General features: G+C 36.5%; 2 protein-coding genes across 5 annotated transcripts; both read right to left on the bottom strand.

The window, feature by feature from the left end:
• Nucleotides 1–364: 364 nt before the first annotated feature.
• Nucleotides 365–4,501, bottom strand: LOC137025216 (gastrula zinc finger protein XlCGF57.1-like). Its single transcript, XM_067393242.1, has 2 exons — nt 4,112–4,501; nt 365–1,464 (listed from the first exon to the last, which is right to left on the bottom strand). The coding sequence occupies exons 1-2, from the start codon at nt 4,275–4,277 to the stop codon at nt 365–367; spliced, it is 1,266 nt and encodes a 421-aa protein (XP_067249343.1). The 5' UTR covers nt 4,278–4,501.
• A 983-nt stretch (nt 4,502–5,484) lies between these two features.
• On the bottom strand, nt 5,485–20,419 carry LOC137024891 (E3 ubiquitin-protein ligase TRIM35-like). Of its 4 annotated transcripts, none has more exons than XM_067392841.1 (9): nt 20,128–20,419; nt 19,768–19,854; nt 19,543–19,593; nt 19,316–19,447; nt 8,648–8,743; nt 8,201–8,425; nt 8,112–8,134; nt 7,912–8,030; nt 5,485–7,226 (listed from the first exon to the last, which is right to left on the bottom strand). In XM_067392841.1, exons 6-9 carry the CDS (start codon nt 8,297–8,299, stop codon nt 6,685–6,687), a joined length of 783 nt encoding a protein of 260 aa, XP_067248942.1. In that variant the 5' UTR covers nt 8,300–8,425; nt 8,648–8,743; nt 19,316–19,447; nt 19,543–19,593; nt 19,768–19,854; nt 20,128–20,419; the 3' UTR covers nt 5,485–6,684. The 4 variants fall into 4 exon arrangements, with proteins under 4 accessions (XP_067248942.1, XP_067248943.1, XP_067248945.1 ...); XM_067392842.1 differs by having other exon boundaries at nt 19,768–19,833; XM_067392844.1 differs by lacking the exons at nt 5,485–7,226; nt 7,912–8,030; nt 8,112–8,134; nt 8,201–8,425; nt 8,648–8,743 and adding an exon at nt 9,582–10,693 and having other exon boundaries at nt 19,768–19,833.
• Between the last annotated feature and the right edge of the window lie 4,039 nt (nt 20,420–24,458).

The raw sequence follows: 24,458 nt of genomic DNA, 5'->3' as shown, positions 1-24,458 counted from the left end.
ATCAGGATGCTTATGTGAACCTCAAGGTTTGCTTTACTTCTGCAAGTCTTTCCACAGTTGATGGCTTATGAAAAGTTTCTTTCTGGTGTGAGTTATAATTCCTAAGATGATTCCTGTAAATGAAACTCATTCCACACTGATGACATAAAACAATTATCTCATAAAATGTATCATAATTTTTCACAGTGAATCTGTTTCCACACTGTTGGCAGGTGAAAGGTTTCTCTCCAGTGTAAACTCTCTTGTGGACTTTAAGGTTCCCATTTTAAACTATACTCTTTCCACACTGAGGGTATGTATAAAGCTTCTCTCTATGTGCCTGTATAGGTATTTTTTTTTTATTAAAACCTTTCCCACATTGTTTTCAGGTGTAAGGCTTCTCTCCAGTGTGAATTGCCATGTGTCTATTAAGGCTTCCTTTGCGAGTGAATCCGTTTCCACACTGTTGGCAAGTAAAAGGGCTCTCTCCAGTGTGAACTCTCTTGTGGACTTTAAGTTTCCTGTTTTGAATGGTAGCCTTTCCACACTGAGGGTATGGATATGGTTTCTCTCCAGTGTGAGTTCTCATGTGCCTATATAGGTTTCTTCTTTGGTTGAAACTTCTCCCACATTGTTTGCAGGTGAAAGGCTTCTCTCTGGTATGAATTCTTTTGTGATCTTCAAAGTGTCTTATTTGACTGAAACTCTTTCCACACTGAGAGCATGTGTAGGGTTTCTGTCCCGTATGAATTACCATGTGGAGTTTAAGGTGTTCTGTTTGATTGAAACTCTTTCCACACTGAGAGCATGTGTAGGGTTTCTCTCCAGTATGAATTCTCATGTGGACTTTAAGTTTTCCATGTTGATTAAAAGTCTTTCCACATTGAGAGCATGTGAAGGACTTCTCTCCATCGTGAATTTTCATGTGTCTTTTAAGGCTTTCTTTTAGAGCGAAACTTTTTCCACATTGTTTGCAAGTGAAATGCTTCTCTCCACTGTGAATTCTTTTATGGTCTTCAAAGCGTCCTATCAGATTGAAACACTTTCCACACTGATGGCATGTGTAGCGTTTCTCTTTAGTGTGAATTCTTATGTGCCTGTTAAGGCTTCCTTTTTGAGTGAATCGGTTTCCACACTGTTGGCAGGTGAAAGGACTCTCTCCAGTGTGAACCCTCATGTGGTCTTTAAGGTTTCCTTTTCTATTGAAACTCTTTCCACACTGTTGACAGATGAAAGGTCTCTCTCTTGTGTGAATTCTCATGTGGGCTTTAAGGTTTACTTTTCTATTGAAACTCTTTCCACACTGTTGGCAGATAAAGTGACTTCTAGTCCCTGCATTTTCAGCTCTTTTTCGTGAGGAAGTCTTTTCAGCCTGTGAGCAACTAATAGATTTTTCTGCAGCTGAATACAAATCATGATGATTCGTATATTGATCTTTCTCTTCCATTTCATTCACTACAGTCTCCTCTTTCAGTGCCATCAGGTCTAAAAATGACAAATACAAGTTAACAGCACTTTAATGGTACAAAGCAACAGACATCAAAACATTTATACATGTAAAAACCAACATACAAGTAGATCCTTTATCCAGTAAGCTACTATAAGAGGTGTTAATATGAGAAGCCTTCTCAATATTGCTAACTCTTCACTTGCTTTACGGAATGTCTCAAAATGTCAAGCTGGTAGTTAAAACTTTTATTTACAAAACCCATTTTGACACAGGAGATCTGATTAATTATAAACTGACCTCCTAGAGAAGGAGTAGCCAACCCTGTTTTTGGACTACCTTCCTACATTCTTTATTTCCAACCCTGCTTCAACACACTTACCTGTTATACCTTGAACACCTTGATTGGCTAGTTCAGGTGTGTTTGACTGGGTTGGAGCTAAACTCTGCAGGATGGTAGCCCTCGAGGAGCAGGGTTGGAAAACCCTTGTTTTTTTTTGTTTGGGAGCAAGCATAATATGTTTGTTATAACTTTGGAATGACCCAACAGGATAGTCCAAAAATCACTTACAGGTGGAGTTACAACTCCCATGCCTGGTTTCACAGACGGGGCTTATGGGGCGTTCACACCAGACACGACTTGTGCGAATAAATTGCACTATTCGAGCGTAGTTGGACGCTTCAACAATTTGAGTTTACTCACTTCATTCGCACATGAAATTCACTTCATATCAGACGTGAATTCGCATCATGAGAGGGGCTCTCCCTCTCCTTTAAATGTGTGTCCCAGACTCTTCCGCTTCTTTCTGCACACTTCCTCTGAATAAACACAACTCGTCAGCAGGAAAGTAGTTGTAAAATACGGTGAATAAGCTCAATTTGCCAGCTTTAGCTAGCTTGTAGTCTCAATATATGTGTATATATATATAGCTCAAACTGAGTAAAGAGCGTTTTTTACAACTTACTAGATTATCCAACCTCCTCACTCACTTTCTTCCAAGCAAGATCCTTTTTATTCCCGTTTCTATAAAAGTATGAAGATGTATTGTACAGCGAAGATGATTTATCCTCCATTGTTGTTTCAGATTTCTGCCTCTGCTTGCTACGTCGTAATCACGTCACTACTAGAGCAAGCTCCTGATTGGTTAATGCGGTGTGAATATTTGCCAAAGTTCAGATTTTTCAACTTGCGCAATTCATGCAAACCGCACGTTACGTGTGTCAAACGCCCGAAACGCTCAATTCGCGCAAATCTGGCTACAGGATGTCTATTTGCATCTTTGCATTGACTTAACATGTAAATCACTTGCGCTTAACGCTTCATTCGCCCTGTTGTGAATGCACCATTAGCCTAAACCAGGATTAAGCCTAAATTCAATTAGGATATTTAAAGCTGCAGACCCTCTAGCGGTTAATAAACAGAACTGCACGCGTCTTGCAGAGGAACATTGTAGCCAGAGCTACTTTTCTCCGTGTATGTCTATGGCGAGTCACGCAGTTACTGTGATACTCTGCGACGGGTCCTACCAGTCCGGTCTGAAATAGTCCGAATATAAACACTTATTATAAGTGTACAATAATGATTCAGGATAAGAAAAAAAAACACGGTTTGGAAAATGGATTCATGTTGTACATTCTCATTATATAATTTTTGTAAATTTCTAACACAAAAAAAGCTATGGTCAGCAGCTTTAAGTAGCTTTTATAAATGTACCCTGACAAAACAATGGATCTGGCATTTTTCAAGATATCTCAGTGCAAGTTACTTAAAGTTAAAAAATTAAAACATGCATTTTAGTCTAGGACTAGACTAAAATGCAAGTTTGAATGCCTTGTCTGTGAAACCGGGGGCCAATCGACCGAACCTGAAAGCTAAACACTGAGAGAGGACAGCTGAACACCACAAGAAAAACAATGATATAAAAATAACCAACAAAACACTATTTGTTTGTTTCTTTTTAAATTATCTTATGAATTTAAACATGTTCAGTTTTGCAGAGAAACCATATGACGAATTTCAGTTAAGATTTAAGCCCCATCACAGACACTGCAAATTCAGGTTACAAATTACCTGCTTTTACCATCTCACCAAACAAAAAAGCATGTTGAGCATGTTTAATTGCACAAAAAATGCATTACATTTTCAGTGGGGCTGATAATTACATTTTTACATGCATTACATTATTTTGGAGAGGTTACATTTCTACATGGTTGTGTATTTAAGCTGTGATTTCAACTGAAAACATTTCACACAAATAATCCATATTCACCTTCAAGACTAACCACCTATAAAATGCCACCTATAGCAGTGATATTCAAATGGCAGACCACAGTCTTGTTCCTGACCTCGGCTAAAGTACAGACTTTCTGACTACCAAGGTTGAGTTCACTTGTGCATTCATGTTTCTGGAAATGTAAGATACTATGCTTTTGTTGTACATATCTGAATCTCATATAGGATATGTTTGGTTGAGCTTTTCCAAAGCGCATCAGTTAACCAGTGTTCATCCATTCTTCAGCTTCAGCTGAAACTGCAATGCGTTACCGACATTATTGACTGATTGGATTTTTTTTTTTTTTTTTTTAAACAATCATATTACTTTTAACTCTTTACCCACCAGTGTTTTTTGTTTGTTGGTTTCACCATTGGACATTTTAATAAGGATCTTTGATAATGAAACCAACCTGTTTGTTCCTCAGTTTCTTCTTGTTTCACTCTGAATGTTTCTTCGATTTTTATGTCTTCACTCTCCTCTTTAATAAACGCCATCTTTGTTTGTTCCTCAGTTTCTTCTTGTTTCACTCTAAATGTTTCTTCAATCTTCATGTCTTCCTCTTTAATAAATGCCATAATTACAATAGTTTGTCACGAGGATCTCAGTCTCTTCACCAGGAGTTTTCTGTGTTTAAGATAATTAACAGAAACAGAAATAAATCCAAACTAAATCTCTGGGTGGGTCTCAATCAGCTCTAGTTTAGTAGTTCAGTGCACTTTTAAGGGAGTCAGTCAGAGTTAGAGTTAATGGACTTAAAATAACCTGAATATTTAAAAAGAATAAGCAATAAAAAATAACAGCATGCAGAGCATACCAACTTTTTTTGTTATTTGTATTTGTTGTTTATTGATTTGTAGAAAGTATTTAATACTACACTTAAAACATTTGCAGTTGCTTTGTAAAAGTTGTGTTTTGAGCAGCTGTGGTAATTCGGGCACTTGTAAAACTAAAAAAAAAAAAAAAACCTGAACGGTTTATATCTATTTAAACACTGTACGATGCTGAAAAACACAAACCTTTCTTCAGCTGAGTCTCAACAGATGCAAGAGTGCGGCGCTGCCTTATGACGTCAGACCATCACACCAAAATAAAAGTCCTGTTCACACTCTACTTTCTACAATCACAAGGAATAGGTCTTATTCACAAAAATCTGAAATTAAGTCAGCACATGCTAAATTAGTTCTGCTACAGGTCTACGCCTATTATATTAGCATGCTGTTTTCTTAAATAACACTTCTTATCAATTCTGTTTTGTCTGTTTTCCAAGTTAGAATCACTACAACATGATTATTTAAAAAGGCTAATTGACTTGAATATTTAAACACATGGTGAAATATTTAAATGCATGTTGTCCAATGATTTGATGAATATAATAAGTATTATTGAAAGTTTGTTAAAACTTAAAAACTTGGTGTTTAAAAGAGTCTATGAATTAATAAAGCAGAGTTCATGCATGTGTAAAACTGAAAAAATATATATATTGCAGTATAGGCTATAATAATAGATATCTGAAGTACAACTGCAGTATTACTGCAATACATCTAAAATACAACTGAAGTATTACTAAAATAACACTGCAACAGCTACAGTAGCTACGACTAATACTAATAAAATGCTGTACAATACCATTGAAATACAACTAGTATATCAAGTTTTATTTTTACACATCTGCAATATAATGAGAATTAAATGAATGCACAAAACAACAGTGAATGTCTCAAACTGCAAAGGAGCAATAAATGTGATTTTATATTGTGATTTAACTTTTAATACCAGATTGAGAGTTTAACTAAATGTATTTAAAGTGTTTATTTGCAAATCATGCATTTATTCCCTCCATTGTCTATCAACATTATTCAGGGATTTTATTTATTTATTTTGAAGATCTTGCCCTCATTGTTCAGCTTGAATCATATTACTGCCTTTATCTCAGATGTAGAAACACTGAATTTCTTTTGGATTTAGTCTGAGGAAAAAGAAGAGGAAATTCAAACTCTCAAGTTTGTTACACTCTTCACCACAGGCATATAGTATGCTTAAACTGAATCTTGAATTGTGCTGTCACCAAGTGTTTGGGCATGGTATTGATACTGTTCCCAATTCATTTCTTATGGCATATTGGTCAGCATTATAATGGTTTTGAACATTTCAGGTAAGAAGTTAATACTAGGTTTCAAATAATTATTTCATTATTACCATGAAAAATGAAAAACTCACTGGAGAAGTACTTTAGCTTATTTGTACTCCTCTCAAACAGCATTTCTCATCCACCCAGTGCAATTAAATTAGTCATTTATAATCTCATTTGATGACAAAATATCACATGATATTTAGTTGAGAGATAAATCTAGATTTAATACCCACCTTATTCTTACAACTATTCATTTATCAATTAGAAAATATTTAAAACTTAATAATATAATGTTGTTTAAATCCTAGTGTTTTATTAAAATGCGAATGGGAAATGTTATGGACATTATCATGGTTAAGTTTATCATTTATTTTTACACCCAATCCATGTCGCCCATACAGTATACAGTAAAATATTTTACTTTTAACCAGAGAGACGCAGCTATTTGCATTGCATTTATGTGACATGGAAACACAGTTAGAACCTACTACAAAAATCATAAATTATACATTAAACTTCATGGTGGTTCACGTGGTGACAAAATCTCATTAAACTGCACTGACTGCCGTAGACAGCATGGTTCGACCAATCAGATGAAGGGGCGTTTCAGCACCGCCCACATTTGCGAATGAAATATCAAAGCCATAAACCGATTTGTGAATCACAAACGAAAAATTACAAATTGAGCCAAAATCTAATTTTCCGTTTTATTAAACTAAATGACCAAACGAATAAATTGGCCATCTTTTAATTTCTTCTTATTTCATTCAAAATAGGAAGTGAAATGATCAAACATGAACCATAAATGAACATCAACCTGAACTTTGTTAATGTTAAAAACATTATCTGGATTAAATATTGGAGACATGAGGAAAGCAGGAAGATCCAGACCTATAGGTGTAACGATTATCGCCTGGAAAGATCCTCAGAGAGTAAGAACTAAAACAACAACAGAAGAATGGAAAGAGTGTGTCAGTGAAGGTGGTTGTGAATGTGTGTAGATGTGTGTGAGTTAAAGGATCAGAGAATGACACCGTTCCTCTGTCATAGTCCAGATACACTCTCACACGATCAAGATCCTGTTCAACACGAAAACCAGAATCAAAAACACACCCATGCTCCACACACCAGGCATCAGTCTTATAGAAACCCATTCCCTTCCTCTGGTTTAATGCTGTAGTTACTCCAAGTTTCCAGTCTAAACACTCTTTAAGATCCACATCCCAGCAGTGTGTTCCTGGGTTAAAACCCTCTGAACCCAGAACACAGGAACAGTCAAATCTCTCTGGATTATCAGGAACAGGTTGATAGTATCCGCTGTTTCTCACACTGGTCAGATCATCAGACAGGATGAGAAATGGATCTGCAGTGTTTGGATCCAGAATCACAGGAGCTGATGAGACACAATCAACAGATGCTTTTATTCTGATGTTCATATAATGATCAAGAGTGAACCAACACAGATTTTTATGAATTAAGACACTCGTCCTGTTGATCAAACACATGTTCCTCTGATCACTGTCAGTGCTGTTATTAGTTTCACACTAATTTTTATCATCAGCGTGCAACCAACTACAAACAATAAATGTGTGATTTGTGTTTCCCTTCAATAGAAAATTATACTTTGGGAAAGTATCTGTTGAGATTTCTGCTGTAGAAGAAAAACTGTAAGTGTGTGTCTGATCTTCAGCAGAATCTGATCATCTTCATTTCTTTGGCTCTTATAGTCTGTGTGTTGATTTACAATAGCTTATTCTTACTGTCTGTTGTGTTTAACTTATGTTGTCTTGAGAAATTATTATTAATATGAGACTAAATTTTCTCATTGTAACTCTGAACATCTACCTCAGACCTTCAGACTGTTCTTCTGACTGCTGCTTTATCTTTTATATCTGATCAGACTTTTTAAAGTTTTCCTAAACTCTGAGAAATCCCATGGACATTCATTGACGAACTGTTCAAACTCCAACTGACAAAAATTCTAATTTAAACAGACAGAAACTCAATTAAATAACTCCTTTATATCCATCATTTCCAGTGTGTGTGTGAGAGCACAGATCTTCTGCAGTCAGACTCACTGTATTGGACGATGTCCTGCATCTTCTTCCAGACTCTGAACTGCAGGTTGCCCAAGTAACATGACACATGAATCAAAGCTCCAGAAGCCATCTGTGGATCCGGCTGTGATCTCTGGACTCTGGAAGAAGATTCAGGAGTCAGAACTGCAGTGGCTTTGGATCAGAACCAGAGAGACCAGAGACAGGAGCAGATCACTCACCTTTCCTTTGAGACTGGAAACTCCTGCAGAACAAACACACCATTTATCATCAAGAACTCAATCAATCAATCAATGATCTGAAATCAGACCTTCAGGAAGCAGACGTCATTGGCTTTCATCATCTCCTCCATGTCTTTAATTGTGTGTGAAAGAGATGAGATGTGTCTTTTCATCTCCTCCAGCTTCATCTTCTGCTTCTTCTGCTCCTCTTCCTCCCTCAGTGCAGTGATTGTAGCTTCTTCTTCATCTCTGAGAAACCGACGAAGCCTCTTAAACTGCTGTTTAATCTGACGCTCTGTGTGCTCAGCTTGAGACTGAAATCAAATCACATTCACTTTAATCATCTCAATCGACACACATCAACACTTCACATCATTAATATCAGAGATAAACTCGGATACCCGACATATAACGGATCTAGAAGCAGATCGCTGCTCGTCATTTACAGAAATAATACCCTGGACTCCATTATATTAAATGTATCAGATCATAATAGTGATCCTACAGCTGAAAATGACTCGATTCTGTTTCCTCACCTTGATGTGTTGAACTGTTTTCTCAAACTCTCCTTTCTTTTTTTCATTGTGTTGAAGTTTCTCTTGTAAGGACTTCAGTGCTGTATTGAGCTCCTCCTATAATTGAACAAAACACATAAAACACCAGATTACAGTGAAGAGAAGAAGAGAATACAGTGATATGATCACACAATGCTGTGAAAAAAGTATTTGACCCATCCTGATTACTTCTGTTTTGTATCTCGTACTAAATTGATTCAGAAATTAAAGGTGCCCTAGAACTGCTGTGAGAAAAGGTTATAAATGATCCGCTACAACAAGCATCCTCACATGATAAAACCGAATAGCTTGGACTCCTTCCTTTCTGTTTACGGACGTGAAGTAATGACGCACAGACGAACTGCTGCATGCTCAAATTTACCGCGGAAATCCGCCACGTCGCTCTTATTATAAAACATTATTACAAGCTTACTGATGTGAATCGAGCTAAGATAATGAGATAGTTTTGAACACTGGCTGGTTATGTACTTGCTCAAAAATTGATTTTGGACATTTTTAACCAAAAATGTTCCAGACTGCAGCTTTAAGAAGGCTGTTTAGTGTTGCAAAAAGCAAACATACGTCTGTAATTTGTCTTGGTCACCTGAGTGACTTGGTTACTGGCTAGTAAGAAGCCAATTTTGTATATTGTAACTTTGAAAGTTGTTTATTTTTGTTTTATATTATTTTTTTATTTGACGCACATGTCAGTTTTGTTTTCTGTTTAGAAAGGTTTAGCCATTTGTTATGTCTTTAAATGGATTTTTGCTTTGCCTTTGGCCTTAATTGGGAAAAATTAAAGTCCCATTATCCTTGAGTTTGACTCTCCTTGTTTTTAAATGTGCTATAACATCAACCTCTTGATGCCTAAATATGACCATCCTACAACACTGACTTATTGGTTGGTTGTAATGAAGATTATGAAGAAATGAAATGAAGATTATAATTAATTATTATTGTTATTTTGTAAAACGACATTGCTATAAATGCTCTTGAATGAGCTTAAGTTGTTTATCTTTTGCACAAAAATATACATTTTGTTGCAATATTTCTCCGTATTCTTGCTCTATATCACATATCCATCTTTGTAAATAACATTTATATAATTGTTTTCCTTAAATCATGTTTTTTATTACAGAAGGCATGATAACATCAGCACAGAAAAAACAAGGACAAATACAATAAAAGACAGATGCAAATGAAATAAACTGCTTTAAATTTTCCATGTACAGCAGGTATACCTAAAAGTGGCATATTTATACATACAATGTCCTGGGGACAGAAATGTTGCCCATTTGGTGCAATAGCTCAAAATATAATTTGTGGACCAGACAGAGGTGTTGACGATTCTTCCTATTGTAAAGTCATGCAATGTGTAACCCCATCGCTGATCCATCATGCAATGTGCACACAGCAGCGATATAATGCTCCCCCAGAAAATCGTGCAGGGTGAACTCTGCATTACTCGACACAGGTAAATTGCAATTGAGAATACTTGTACTTATTTGAAGAATCGTGACAGCCCTACTTTTAAATCATGTGATATTCATGGGTCCTGTCTGACTCAGTGTTGAAACTCTTTATTACATGTATATAAAGCTCAGAATTGTATAATCTATTACAAATTCCAAACACACATCAGTCCTCATTAATACAGGTTCATATGTTAACAATTCTTCATGATTTTCATCTTAAATCATACACTGAAGGTTCAGAATTATTGGAATCACATTCTTCAAATCTCCTGTTATCTTAAGGGAAACAGTAGGAAACCACTGAAAGTGCTGTGGTTATCCTCGCTATCAAATATCTTCGCAAAAGGCCAAAGTTTAACATAGACAACATCTCCAACCTCCAGGATCAACACAACTCCATTTGAGGAGTTTAAATCATTCTGAGGCTGATTATCATATGCCAAAACCATACGCTCTGAATTCTTATAAATGGAGGCACCTGCTGCAATTCCACTACGACCAAATACATCGACTCTGAACATGTACGCTCCTTTCAGTGGGGCTGTGAAAACACCTAAATCAAATAACAACAGACACAGAATCAACTATTTCCTGTATGATTGATTAATTAAAAGACACACTGTGTAATAGTTTTGAAAGACGGTAAATCATTTCAGGCTACGAATAATAAATAGATTATGATCCACAAATAAATGTAAAAATAATCGCATCCACAAATTAATAGAATGAGATCCACAACTATATGTTAGGAGTTTCACAAAAAATAATTGAATTCACAAATAAATAAAATGAGATTTGCTAATAAAAAACATATTCACAAATAGTTTTTTATGTCACAAGCACAACTCTGCCTGCATTTATTTGTGAATCACCACCTGTACATTTGAGAATTGCTTTCTGTGCATTTGTGAATCTCCTCACGCATTTGTGGATTCTGAAATAATTCTAACATCAGGATCTCCGATAAATCCACAAATAGGTTGACTCCACCCACCTACTGCTGGGGCAGAAACAGACTCTGAGCTCCATATTTCACCATAAGTGCTTGTTCGGATTGAGCTAAAGCTGTTTGCGTGATAAATTTGGAGTGTATTCTTTATATTCCCATCAGAATCAGTGAATCGGGATAAAGGCTATGCATGAATTATGATCATACACAGATCCCCAGCTATAACACCTCTACCTGACGCGAGCGGCGCGGCACAGCGCGATGCAGCAAATAGAAGGCGTTATAAACAAACAGATTACAATAGTGTCCATGCAGCTACCCAGCAAACACAGTACGTTGTGACGACGTCGTCAGTTAGTCGTCATTTGGTCAGCGTGACATTACTTTATGACAACGTTGTGAGGACGTCGTGGTAATGTTCCATTTTTTAGAATCTTGGCTAAAGTTCCAGAAATGTCGCGGGCACGTCCTCAAAAGACGTCGCTGGTTAATCCCACGGAGAACGTTGTAGCGACGTGGTCCATCTCCTGATAACTTTCCAGATATTGCATTAAGCCAACATTATGTTTGTTAATATGGCATTTGGATATTATGAATAAAATTAATTTAAATAAATATATTAAAATATAATAAATTTAATTGATTCAAGCTTTTTAAATGAATCGACATAGTTTTATTTATATTTAAGATATTCCTACATATTCAAAAAATATTTGTCAGCAAAACTACCTAACATTTTACTTAATAAATTGTGATTATTCATATGTTTGTGAACAAGAGGTTTACTGAATGACAACGTTGTGAGGACGTCGTGGTAAAGTTCCATTTTTTTTTTTTTTTTTTTTTAAGAATCTTGGCTAACGTTCCAGAAACGTCGCGGGCACGTCCTCAAAAGACGTCGCTGGTTAATCCCACGGAGAACGTTATAGCGACGTGGTCCATTGGTCTCCTGATAACTTTCCAGATATGTAACTTTTTGTGTTCAAAATTTACAAAAGGTATATAATTTAAATTCTTTTAACTTGACACGGCGTCTTAAAAACGCGGCGCTCATGTGTGAGGCGCTGCAAAAGACGCGAGACGCGAGCGTAACGGTCATGCACGTCCGTCAAGCGCGTGTTTACATAGAAAAACAATGGGAAAGTAGCGCATTGGAATAGAAAAACGCGTTCTGTGTGAACGGCCCCTTAGAGTGCCAAAAGTTATGGACATGTTTATATATTATATGTTGTGTTTGTGAATGTAGGAGATTTATTGGATGGGGCACGAGCGAGACAAATTCGAAATTTTAAACGAGCAAGTCAAACGGACTTTAGGAGAATCTGAGTACTGCGCATGCGCATCATTTTGTTCTGTAACGGTCGACTTCCAGCAGACGGACACGGAGTAAAAGGTAAGCCCTACAAATGTGCTTTTATTCATCTTGCCCATGTGACACTAAATATCACTTGTGATGAGTAATGTTAGTGCAGCGTTTTTGGTTTTCTAAATGTATTTCATAAATAAATTACGTTTGGTTAATGTGCGCACGAGCGCTGTCCCCGTGAGGCGGTCAGGTAACGTTAACGTTAAAATCTGAGACGCAGTTTTATATTTTTATTTTAGTTATTTTAAGTGTAACGTTCACTGTTTAATGCTATAAACGGCAGAATAATCACTTATATTCGTTAAACGTCAACTGTAGTAGAGTGTTTGTTAATTTTAGACCCTGCTTGGCCTCCATGAAGCTCATATGAACCATCCAATAAAATCTGTATAAAACGGTTAATCAGACATGGTTAATTACTTCACGATTTGTTTACTTAAATTCTTTGTAATGACAATGAACCAGCCAAATCAATGATTTAGAGTTGTTTATAACAAAATATTCTCGTTTGTCGCCACTTGCTGGTTTAACGTAAACGTTATGTGTGGGTCATTCATTAAATCTAACATACTTTTTATTTTCAGCAGCTGGAGGAGAGACAGCCTGTGCAGCAACAACAAGACAATAATGATAAGCAGGGGTGGGTATTAAATTCGTTTCTGACTTATTCAGTACCAATAGCCTAGATATAAGGTCCTGGACTAATATTGCTGCTATCGGTATGTAACGTCCAGTCATTAATTACCCTTTATATACAACCACATGTCATTCAGATAATCTCCAGGTGGACTGCATGGGTCCAGGATCAAGAGATCATTCATCATGCAGACCATGTTCCAGGAGAAGCAGCGTATCCTGGGTGAACAACTATGCCTCATTTTTCCAATATCACTTAGGTAAGACTAAATGGATTTAAAGTGATTTCAATCATGGGTCATTTGTTTCAGGTCTGCTTGATCATTTTGTTGTCCTGGATGTGAAAACATGGTCAAAAAGGTGTGCCAATCAGCATCCAGCCATAAAAGCAGCCTTCTCGTTAAAAGGCTCAGGAGGACAAACAGGTAATTCACAGGGTTGAATTTCACAATTCAATTACTCACAGAGACAAAGAGATGTTAATAATTCTGAATTTGAGGGGTCAACAGTTTTACTATTTGATACATTTACACTTTTCAATTAATTCAGGATGAAATAATTGTGATTGATGAATCTGAATATAGGTGATGTGTACATTTATTTAGAAATCGGATTTGATATTTTAAAATGCACTTTCTGTCCAAAATTAGACTTTCCCGCTGTTGGTGCGTATTAACCATCATCCTGTTATTGCTTCTTTTCTGCTTCAAAAAGCAGACTTTATATTTATCATTCCAGGTCCTGATTAGGAGACGCAGAGAACATGAAGCTATGTGCCGTGCTGCTTATATTTATCAAGCAGTAAAAATGCTCAAAACTAAACAGAAGCATTTTAAAATTTTATGACAACCGTCATCTATTACACTGCATTCATTTAACAACAATGGTTTCACATGCTTTACACTTTCAAATTTCAGTTTTTAATCTGATCAAGTGTTACATGTCCTATCGAACAGATTAGAAAAGGTTTAAATCACCCCTTACAATCAGAATGAAATTTTAAAATCTGGCAAATTTGGCAAATTCATTCTGAATGACATGGTTGCATGTGACTTAAAGGGATAGTTCACCCAAAAATGAAAATTCTGTCATAATTTACTCACCCTCAGCTTGTTCCAAAGCTGTATACATTTCTTCTGTTAAAAACCACCATTGACTTCCATAGTTTTTTTTTTTTTCTACTATGGAAGTCAATGTTGGCCCAAAGCAGCCTGGTAACAAACTTTCTTTAAAATATCTTATTTTATAGCTTTGGAACAAGCTGAGGGTGAGTAAATGATGACATCATTTTCATTTTTTTGGTGAACTGTCCATTTAATTCGACTGTGCAACTAGTCCGATTACAAATTAATTATTAGGGTCCATGTAAATGCAGCTTTTGTATAGTCCCAAATTATACACAATCACATCACATAGGCTGCTTGGCAACCCTATAACTTTTTTAAATCTGAAGCTATAGCAGCAACATTAGCTGTGTTTACATTGGCTCTAATAATCATACTTTAATCAGACTAGTAGCACAGATGGAATAAAAAGTCACATGTAACCACATTAGTTGAAATAAATTGGCCGATTGGCATTTCATTCGGATTCAAAGGGCATGATTAAAGCTTTTTTAAAATCTGTTCGATTAAAACTGTTCGAATCAATTCGACTATCATAAACAATCCAAAATCTCCTTCCTCTCATCATCTCATCCGCAAGCTTCTTGTTTTGGGCATTGAAAGAAGCATTTTTACTGCTTGATAAATATAAACCGCATGGCACAAAGCTTAATGTGCTCATCGTCTCCTAATTAGAACCCATAATAGATAAATGTTAAGTCTGTTTTTAAAACAAAGAAAAGCTGTGTAGTGCAGTCATCAATGTACCAACTACTTTGACATGATTAACTAACTTGTATGCAAAGGCTCACAAACTACTGAGTGTTCGAACTTACAAAGTGTACGCCTGCCTAAAGGGTTAGTTCACACAAAAATGAAAAGAAAAGACTCGCCCTTATGTCATTCCGAACATGCAAGAATGTGTTGTTCATCTTCGAAAAATAAGTGAAGATATTTTAATGAAATCTGAGAGTTGTCTCCCTCAATTTACACACCATGCAACTAACACTTTGACACTTTAAATGGAAACTCAACTGTACTTCTTTGTATATGCACTTGTGTATTCAATTTGTTCATTATATAAAGTGATCAAGTTTATTCAGAAAATTTGGACTAAACCTCAATATTCATTAGATTAGATTTACGGTCTGTATGAACTTTTGTTTTAAACATCAAAGTGGCAGTTGCGTAGACTGTCAATGGAGGGACAGAAAGCTCTCAGATTTCATTAAATTATCTTTATTTGTGTTTTGAAGATGAACGAAAGTCTTAACAGGTTTGGAACGACATTAATTCATGTCATGATAAAAACAAATAATGTTGTAACTTACAATATATACATGATATTTTAATGATTTCAAAATACTATCAAAAATTAAAAAAAAAAAATCACATAATCACAATTCATTTAGGCTACATGAAATATGCCCTTACTGTATTTTTTCTTAAAATATTTTTTTCTTGCTTTCGTGTACAGAAAGATGTATTTTTGAGGAGGCTACAACAACGATTAAAGCCAGGGACACACTTAATGACTATAAGGCCGATTATAAATGTAATTTGATACTTTCAACTGATCTTGCCCAAACACGTGGAGTCAGAGCCAGTTGCGTTCAGTCTGTTTATAATCTGTAAGTATTTAAATCCACTTCAGTCGAAGGAAACAGTTTTTAAGTGTGTTGATTTCAGTCTTAGAATGTTTTTTATTTTTTATTTTTGGTAATTGTGATATTGTCTGGCAGTAAAGCAGTATTAAAGCAAATTACCTCAGTATATTTGTAGCAGCTGCCTCATACAGGACACTTAGGAAATGATTTAAAATATATTTTTTGCAAATAAAGTAATAAAATATCTGCTGAATCTTTTTCATATCTTTGTCATTTTTGTGCCAAATTATGGATAGTAGTAATCATAAGAGTATCTATAAATATAATAGAATAAAATCATTATTTAACTATACCTATATAATGATAAAACACTTTGTCAATTAAAAGAATAAAACATTAATTACTGGTTACATTTATTTATTGATTGTATTGTTTGATCTATGAATGTGTTCAATTTATGAATTCATGTGTTAACACTTTACATGGTTAAAACATGGTTACATGGTAATGTTCAAATGTATTGGCTTAGTAATTGTACAAAGTAATTGTACATCAGAATTTAATGAGGGTTTATATTGGTTTCCACTACATATTTTGATCTGCAAATATATTAACCAAAGCAACACAATTCCCTATAACAATTAGAATTTATTAGGTTTTATAGCAGAGAATTAAGTGTTTATCAGTTCTGCATGGATTTCAAGGTTATGGACGGTGCACATTTCCATTCGGTGAGAAGCAGATTTTAAAGGTGCCCTCGAATCAGAATTTGAATTTATCTTGGCATAGTTGAATAACAAGAGTTCAGTACATGGAAATGACATACATTGAGTTTCAAACCCCATTGTTTCCTCCTCCTTATGTAAATCTCATTTGTTTAAAAGACTTCCGGAAAACACTCGGATCTCGACATAACACCGACTGTTACGTAACAGTCGGGATCATTAATATGTAAGACCCCAATATTTGCATAATGCCAGCCCATTCGACGCATTAGACAAGGAAAGGCAGTATTAACATCTGGATCTGTGCACAGACAAGGTAAGCAAGCAAGAACAACAGCGAAAAATGGCAGATGGATCAATAATAACTGATGTGATCCATGATATCATGATATTTTTACTGATATTTGTAAATTGTCTATCTAAATGTTTCGTTAGCATGTTGCTAATGTACTGTTAAATGAGGTTAAAGTTACCATCTTTTCTTACTGTATTCACGGAGACAAGAAAGCCGTTGCTATTTTCATTTTTAAACACTTGCAGTCTGTATAATTCATAAACACAACTTCATTCTTTATAAATCTCTCCAACAGTGTGTAATGTTAGCTTTAGCCACAGAGCATATAGCCTCAAACTCACACAGAATCAAACGTAACCATCTAAATAAATACTTTACTCACATAATTCGAAGCATGCATAAAGCATGCATGACGAACATCTTGTAAAGATCCATTTGAGGGTTATATTAGCTGTGTGAACTTTGTAAATGCGCTGTAATATAGTCGACAGCTCGTGTGGCAGAGGAAGCGCATCTCTTAAAGGGGCCGTGCTGAAAAAATCAGTGCATAGTTAATGATGCCCCAAAATAGGCAGCTAAAAAAATTAATTAAAAAAAATCTATGGGGTATTTTGAGCTGAAACTTCACAGACACATTCAGGAGACACTTTAGACTTATATTACATCTTGTAAAAAAACAATCTAGGGCACCTTTAAGATAAAGGTCGAGGTGGTATTTTGGTCTTTAGGACGTACCTGTCACGTTCCAGCAACGTACCACTATAACGTCGCCACGACGAATATGGGAATCACAAATTTACGTCGCTGGAACGTTATTCGGGACGTCGTTGCAACTAATATGAGCTGATCTGGTTATGTTTTCACAACGTGCCAGTTTGGTCGTTGAGACGTACTCCTCACGTTACAGAGACGTACCACTATAACGTCGCCACGACGAATATGGGAATCACAAAGTTACGTCCCTAGAATGTTATTTGGTACGTCGCTACAACGAATATGGTCATGTCCAGTTACGTCGTCACAACGTAACTGTGTTAGCTGGGTATACTGTCTACAAGCGGCACGGTGAGAAACGACGAGTCAGTGGCAGTAAACGGGTGTCCCGTTTTACAGTAGCTATAATACCACACTTGCACAATACCATGTATAATACCAAACATGAGCATGAATGAGCTTCAGTGATGTACCAGTAGGCTACGAGCCTCGGCATCACTGCAGCTATGGATTTGGATAATGCAAATAAAGACGAGGTTGCAATGCTGAAGAAAAAAAAAAAAACTTTTAATAACGTTTTCTAAATAACTTTTATAATAAAATATATATATATATTAAGTCTGATTCATCTGAAACATTTTCGTGATCAAGTGTTTGACTGCTGGACATTTTACTTTTAAAGGAAATGCATAATCTAGGCTATGTAATGCAATAAACTGTCACATTTAAAAAGTCTATCTTCTCTAAAAACAATGGTAACGCTAAAACATTTAACTAACGTTTAAAATATTATTTAAGGGCCTGTTACTGTTTAATAGCTGGTTTGATGTTTGATTGATAAACTGGGAAATGCTGTTATGTGATGACAGTTTCATTTATTTTACAAACTCGCATGTTTATCACAAGGTTATCCGATTAGATAAGTTACTAGCTAATAGGCTGTTCAATCTTTAATAACGTGAAGCTTACATAACGCATCTGTATTCATTGTTGTTCCCATAAGAGAGCGTTTTTAAATGCCACATAAAATATAATAGTTTGGCTTGGCTTGAGACACAGTCTAATGGTCTAACGAAATATACATTTTAAACCTCTTTTTACTGTAACATTGTTTAAGAACCCTCAATGCAGGACGAGAGCGCCCTGATTGTAAAGCAAAACGTGATTGGTTGTAGCGAAAGTGTGCTGTGATTGGTCAGCGCCACGTGGTCGTTATCTGATTGGCTTGAGTAGTCGGTGGGTGGAGTCGACCTATTTGTGGATTTATTGGAGATCCTGATGCTAGAATTGTTTCAGAATCCACAAATGCGTGAGGAGATTCACAAATGCACAGGAAGCAATTCACAAATGTACAGGTGGTGATTCACAAATGAATGCAGGCAGAGTTGTGCTTGTGACATAAAAACATATTTGTGAATATGTTTTTTATTAGCAAATCTCATTTTATTTATTTGTGAATTCAATTATTTTTTGTGAAACTCCTAACATATAGTTGTGAATCTCATTCTATTAATTTGTGGATGTGATTATTTTTTGTGAATATATATACATTTATTTCTGGATCTTAATCTATTTATTTGAAATTTTGATACAATCCTACCCCCATAGTAAATGAACGGCCAAAAAACTCAAGGTTTACTGTTTTTAGTTGAAAATGTTGTCGTGTAAACGGCTCCTAATTCTCTTATACACATTACACAACTGCAGAGAGATCTGAATGGAGCAGAAGGGTTTCATTACTATAAACTGAGTTTTATGACTCCATTTCATTGATAATTACCTGTAATTGGGTTGTAGGCGTTCCCTATGTTTGTGAAGACGTTCTTGTAGGTTAGTGTGACTTCAGTAGTAAAAGGACCAATAAATCCACGGCCAGAATCCATCAGTGCAGCTGAAAAAGCTATTTCTCTGTCTGTTATTGAAAAACATAAGCAATATTGTGATATATTACTGTATTACACTGAGAATGTATACACTGAATTTAACATCATTCAAGCACACTTTCACCTCTATTTTCCTTTCTCAACTCCACTTGACTCAGAATAAGATTTGAAATTTCTGTGAAGGAATAAATATTCTGTTAAATGACATTTACACTGATTATTGTAATAGATAACACACTTTACACAGTATACACACAACTTTACACTAACATTTACTCTATACAATGTATTGCATTTGTGTTTTACTTTGAGGATCATTGATAAAAGAGTGAATGTTTTGGTGAAGTACCTTCATCTTTCTTCTTCATCTCATCCCTCAGTTGCGTCTCTAAAGCTCTGATGTTTTCTTTCTGCTCTGTAACAGTGGCGGTCAGTTCTGTAAGTAGTGTACTAAATTTAAACTTCCATAACTTTTTCATAATTTTTTGAAGTGTTCACTTGAACAATAATCTGCTGAGTATCTTCTTTAATATTCTATATTCCAAAGCGTTCTTGAAGAGCTGAAGAAATATAGATTCACTTTCTTAATCTTTGTCAGACTAGTAGATTCATCACAGTATGAGAAATATGGTGTTATAAATATGTAAATTATTGCATTTCATTTTATTTTGGCACTACCCTGTCATGTATGTAGTGTCCATCACATTACCTTTGTTTTCTGTTCTTAGTCGCTCCATTTCAGTCTCCAGAGATTTCATTATTGTTTCTATGGTCTTTATTTTCCCCAGTTCTTCAAGGATGTTTATGCTTGATGAAAGTACCTCATCTGCCGATATAGCCCACACATTGAGCATTAAAACCGCTATAAAAATCAACATGATTGTGCTCTCAGTTTCTAGCGATGTACTGAATCAACTGAATTAACGTTCTCTTATATTTAAAGACAACTTGCGTAATTGTTTAAACTGTCCAATAGACTTTAGACTGCAAATATGTTTTGGGTTACGACTGTAACCTTTGTTCCCTCAGGAGGGAATGAGATGTGTCGAATGAGGACACTATGGGGAATGCCTCTGTGTGACTGCATCTGAAGCACATATGCAACTAGTCCAATTCTGATTGGTGCCGCATCACCATGTGCCATATGACCACGCACCACAAAAGCTACATAGGGAAGCCGGTACATATTAGAAGCAAGACCCTACAGGCATTCATGAAGTATGCCTAAGGGACTCTCATCTCGTTCCCTTAACCTGAGATGTTCCCTTTCGAGAGAACTTGTGCTGCATCAAATGAAGACACTGTGTGGAAGGAGATGCCCACTGTGTTATACTGACTAATTTCTGTCCTTGAGTGAAACTGTACAGGAATAACTCAGGACAAGAGCACTTGAGCACCAGGTGTAGAAGGAAGATCCAAACTGTAAAACCTTATAAAGGTGTTTGGGGAGGCCCATCCCATCCTGCAGCATCAAATACTTTCTGAAGGGAGACCCGCTTTAGAAGTTGCCATACTTCTTGTAAATTGAGCCCTTACCAATAGAGGTGAAGTCAGATGTTCACCTCATAAGATGTTGAAATTGCCTCCACATGTAAATGTTGAATATATAAGTCCACACATATTATGATCAAATCCTAACTTTCGGTGAAGATTCAAGATGTACATTGCTTTAAAAACCACATCATAAGATACATTTCAATTGGATCGCTAATCATCCACATGGTCCATTACTGCTTGGACCCAAATAACTTGTTTATTCGTTTTAAATTATTTAAATATTTATTTTAAAATATATATATAAAACAATTTACAGCTGGCTAAACTATGTTTCTTAAAAAAACATTAATTTATTTAAAGGTGCCATCGAACGTTTTTTTCACAAGATATAATAAGGTGTCCCCTGAATGTGTCTGTGAAGTTTCAGCTCAAAATACCCCATAGATTTATAATGCTATAAACCTTGGATAAAACACATTGTAAATACACATATTATTAATAAAACACCCTTACGTTGAAAAGAAATTAAGGCTTTTGAGGAAAAAATTCCCGGATTTTTCTCCATATAGTGGACTTCAACAGCTACCAACAGGCTGAAGGTCCTGTAACCTGTAAACCAAATTTGTCTCTACCAAAAATTAATTTTCTGTAACATATCAGGTGTTTAATAATAATAATAATTGAAGAAAATTTTACTGAATAGTTTGCAGTTTCATCAGCAGAAGCCAGCTTCAACACTCACGAGGAGTTTGTAGGCTGCATTGCGTACACATTCAATACGTGATTCAGACTCAGCAGAATGTGAACAGGACTTTTATTTTGGTCAGAAGTTGTGACATCATAAGGCTGCGCCGCGCTCCTGCCTCTGTTGTTGTCTATTTGGCTGAAGAAAGGTTTGTGGTTTTATGCATTTAAACTAATGCAAACTGTTCAGTCAATTTAATCGTTTTACATGCTTGTAAAGTAAATTAATTGTTTTTAATGTAAAATTGTAATGCTTTATTTATTGTTGTTTTAGTAAAGCGCATTCACATGATTAACAGAAATAGTTCGTCTCATTTCGCTCCCTCAGTCGTGAATCAGTACATTATAAACACGAATTCTGTCATTGACAAGTTGTGACTACAGAAACTGAGCATTTTGAAACTCCGGATCATTTGAACCGAATGCATTGCGAAACGATTCAGTGATTCGAAGCGCTTGAATAACCGCACGCTGACGAGAACTGATAGTTAAAACGGTGTAAATGCAACGAGAAAACAAACACTAGCACACTAGAACTGTACATCCAACTGATGTTTTCATTAAAGTGTAATATTAATTATAATATCCAGATCCATAAAAATAGATCATAAGTAACTAATTATATTAAGTGTCTGTGTAAAGTGTTATTTTATTCGTTTGTAGTGCTAGTTTTGAGTGTTTTGACTACACTCATTTAAGACCATTAACACTAGAAGCGCCAGAATTCCAAAACTACTAGAACAGCCGTGAGCGGTCATTTTGACCGCTATATTATAAACTCTATAATCTCTAAATAAATTGCCCAAATGAGAGATTAATGTATTAACTGTGTTAGGATATCTTTTTTTTTTTTTTTAAAATAAGTAAAAAAAATAACACCAATAGGCTATGTACAGTTTTTATTTAGTTAAAAATGATAATTATACATTTAGAAATATTCGCATCATTTCATAGTAAAATGTAATTATTGCATATTCAGTATTTCACTGTATTTATTTACATAACTCAGAACAACAAAATAACATTTAAAATGATCTATTTGATTATGAAAAAAAAGTGTAACAACATTTATGATACATTATAACACAGAACATAAGCTAGAAACAAGCAGCTCTAAAGTTAAAAAGAGTCACGAACGAAGTTTGGAACCATAAAACAATTACGCTACAATTCGTGCTCGGCTATTTAAGATTCACAGTCAACACAAGTTACTTCTGTTCTTCTCGCACAATTTCCACACACGGGTTTGTGGCATTTGCAGCAGGAGTCGTGCGTTTTATTTTGTTTGCAGATTCTCCGCACCTGGCACTGTCTCCGTTTTGGTGTCAGTAGCGGGGGTTGATTTTGCTTTAGGTTGGGACCTTGTGTCAACTGCGATGCTGCCCTTTTTCCCTCCATGAACTCCGCTCTCAGCTCCTCTGCCAGTCGCAGCAGGAACTTCCTCCGGGCAATATTGCTGCTGGTGCACTCCTTGAAGAGGATGTGGGCATTGATTCCAGCGAGGTCGAGGATGTTGTAAAATACAGCCACTGGCCATCTACGCGTACCGCCTTTCACAGAGTATGCCCGTGCCATCTGATCTAGGACATCCACCCCATACTTGGTGTTGTTGTAATAGGTCACAGACTCCGGCTTTGCTTTCGGCCCATCGGTGATGCCCACGCTTGTGTGCACGGAGCTCAAAATACACACATTCTTCCTCGGCTTTCCCTGGTATATTGTGAGCGTCGCATCCGCACATTTTAGCACTTTTGTGCTATACAACTCCGCTTGCTCTTTTGCGGAGGGGGGCAACTCGCGCTTACTTTTTCCCATAGTGCCAACCAGGCTGGTCTTCTTGGCCTGTAAGGCGGTGGCCAGTTTCAGTGAAGTGAAGAAATTATCCGTTGTAATATTTCTTCCCTTACCCAAGAATGGCTCCGCCAGTTTCAGCACCACACTCTCTCCCACGAGCTGACCTCTGCTCCGTGCCTCTTCTTTACCCAGAAACGGAGCCCCGTTCAGCATGTATTTCGAAAGGACATCAGCAGCCAGCCAAAATTTGATGCCAAATTTATCAGGCTTATTCCCCATGTACTGAAGAAATCTGCACCGGGCCTTGGTGGGGAACAGCTGCTCATCTATGGTTATGTCAGCACCGGGCTTGTAACAGGCTATGCTGTTCTGAATAAACTTGTTCCAAGTGGCCGATACCAGGGCAAACCTGTCATCCTGCAGACGCACACGTCGGGTTTCTTTTTTATCGAACCGCAGGAATCTCATTATCTCCCTGAAGCGATTTCTGGCTATGGTGTCTTTGAAAAACGGGAAGCCCCATTTCTCTGACCAAAGGCTCCCCAAATCCATGTTCTTCGCACCCTGTGCTCCACGGACATATAACAGAGCTATGAAGGCTTTCAGTTCCGCCACTGTCAGGTCCCATGAGCTGTCACCACGGTGCTGATGTGCCTCAGCCACAGTGCAGTCCCTGATGTGTTTCAACATGCCATCGTCAAACAAACACAGAAAGGCAGTGAGCGCATCCTCGATGTTGCGCTTCGCGTGCGCGGTGGGACCGGCAGCTTCAGTCAGAACATTTTGGCTCTGCCTTCTCCCTGGACGTTCAGTTGACTGAAGGATGGTCCACACCGTCCCATCCTTTCCCTTTTCCACAGCCACTTCCGGCCGAGATGACTCTAAGGGCGGGCTGAGCACTCCAGCTGGCTCAAGTGCAGGTACTGGTTCGGGAAGGCCTAGGACAACAATATAACACTAATAATAATAATAATAATAACAATAATATAATAATAATAATAATAA

The sequence above is a fragment of the Chanodichthys erythropterus genome, chromosome 8 (genome assembly GCF_024489055.1).
Source record: "Chanodichthys erythropterus isolate Z2021 chromosome 8, ASM2448905v1, whole genome shotgun sequence".
In the NCBI taxonomy this organism is placed as follows: Eukaryota; Metazoa; Chordata; class Actinopteri; order Cypriniformes; family Xenocyprididae; genus Chanodichthys; species Chanodichthys erythropterus.
This window is presented reverse-complemented; position numbering and strand designations above follow the sequence as displayed.

Bases quoted from the DNA above. Each gene is read 5' to 3' on its own strand.
- LOC137025216 (XM_067393242.1), bottom strand. From the start codon at position 4,277: ATGGCATTTATTAAAGAGGAAGACATGAAGATTGAAGAAACATTTAGA. The intron at 1,465-4,111 runs GTTGGTTTCATT...TGTCATTTTTAG, and splicing joins AGAAACTGAGGAACAAACAG to ACCTGATGGCACTGAAAGAG.
- LOC137024891 (XM_067392841.1), bottom strand. From the start codon at position 8,299: ATGAAGCTGGAGGAGATGAAAAGACACATCTCATCTCTTTCACACACA. The intron at 8,135-8,200 runs GTCTGATTTCAG...TTTGTTCTGCAG, and splicing joins ATGACGTCTGCTTCCTGAAG to GAGTTTCCAGTCTCAAAGGA. The intron at 8,031-8,111 runs GTGAGTGATCTG...ATCTTCTTCCAG, and splicing joins TTTCCAGTCTCAAAGGAAAG to AGTCCAGAGATCACAGCCGG.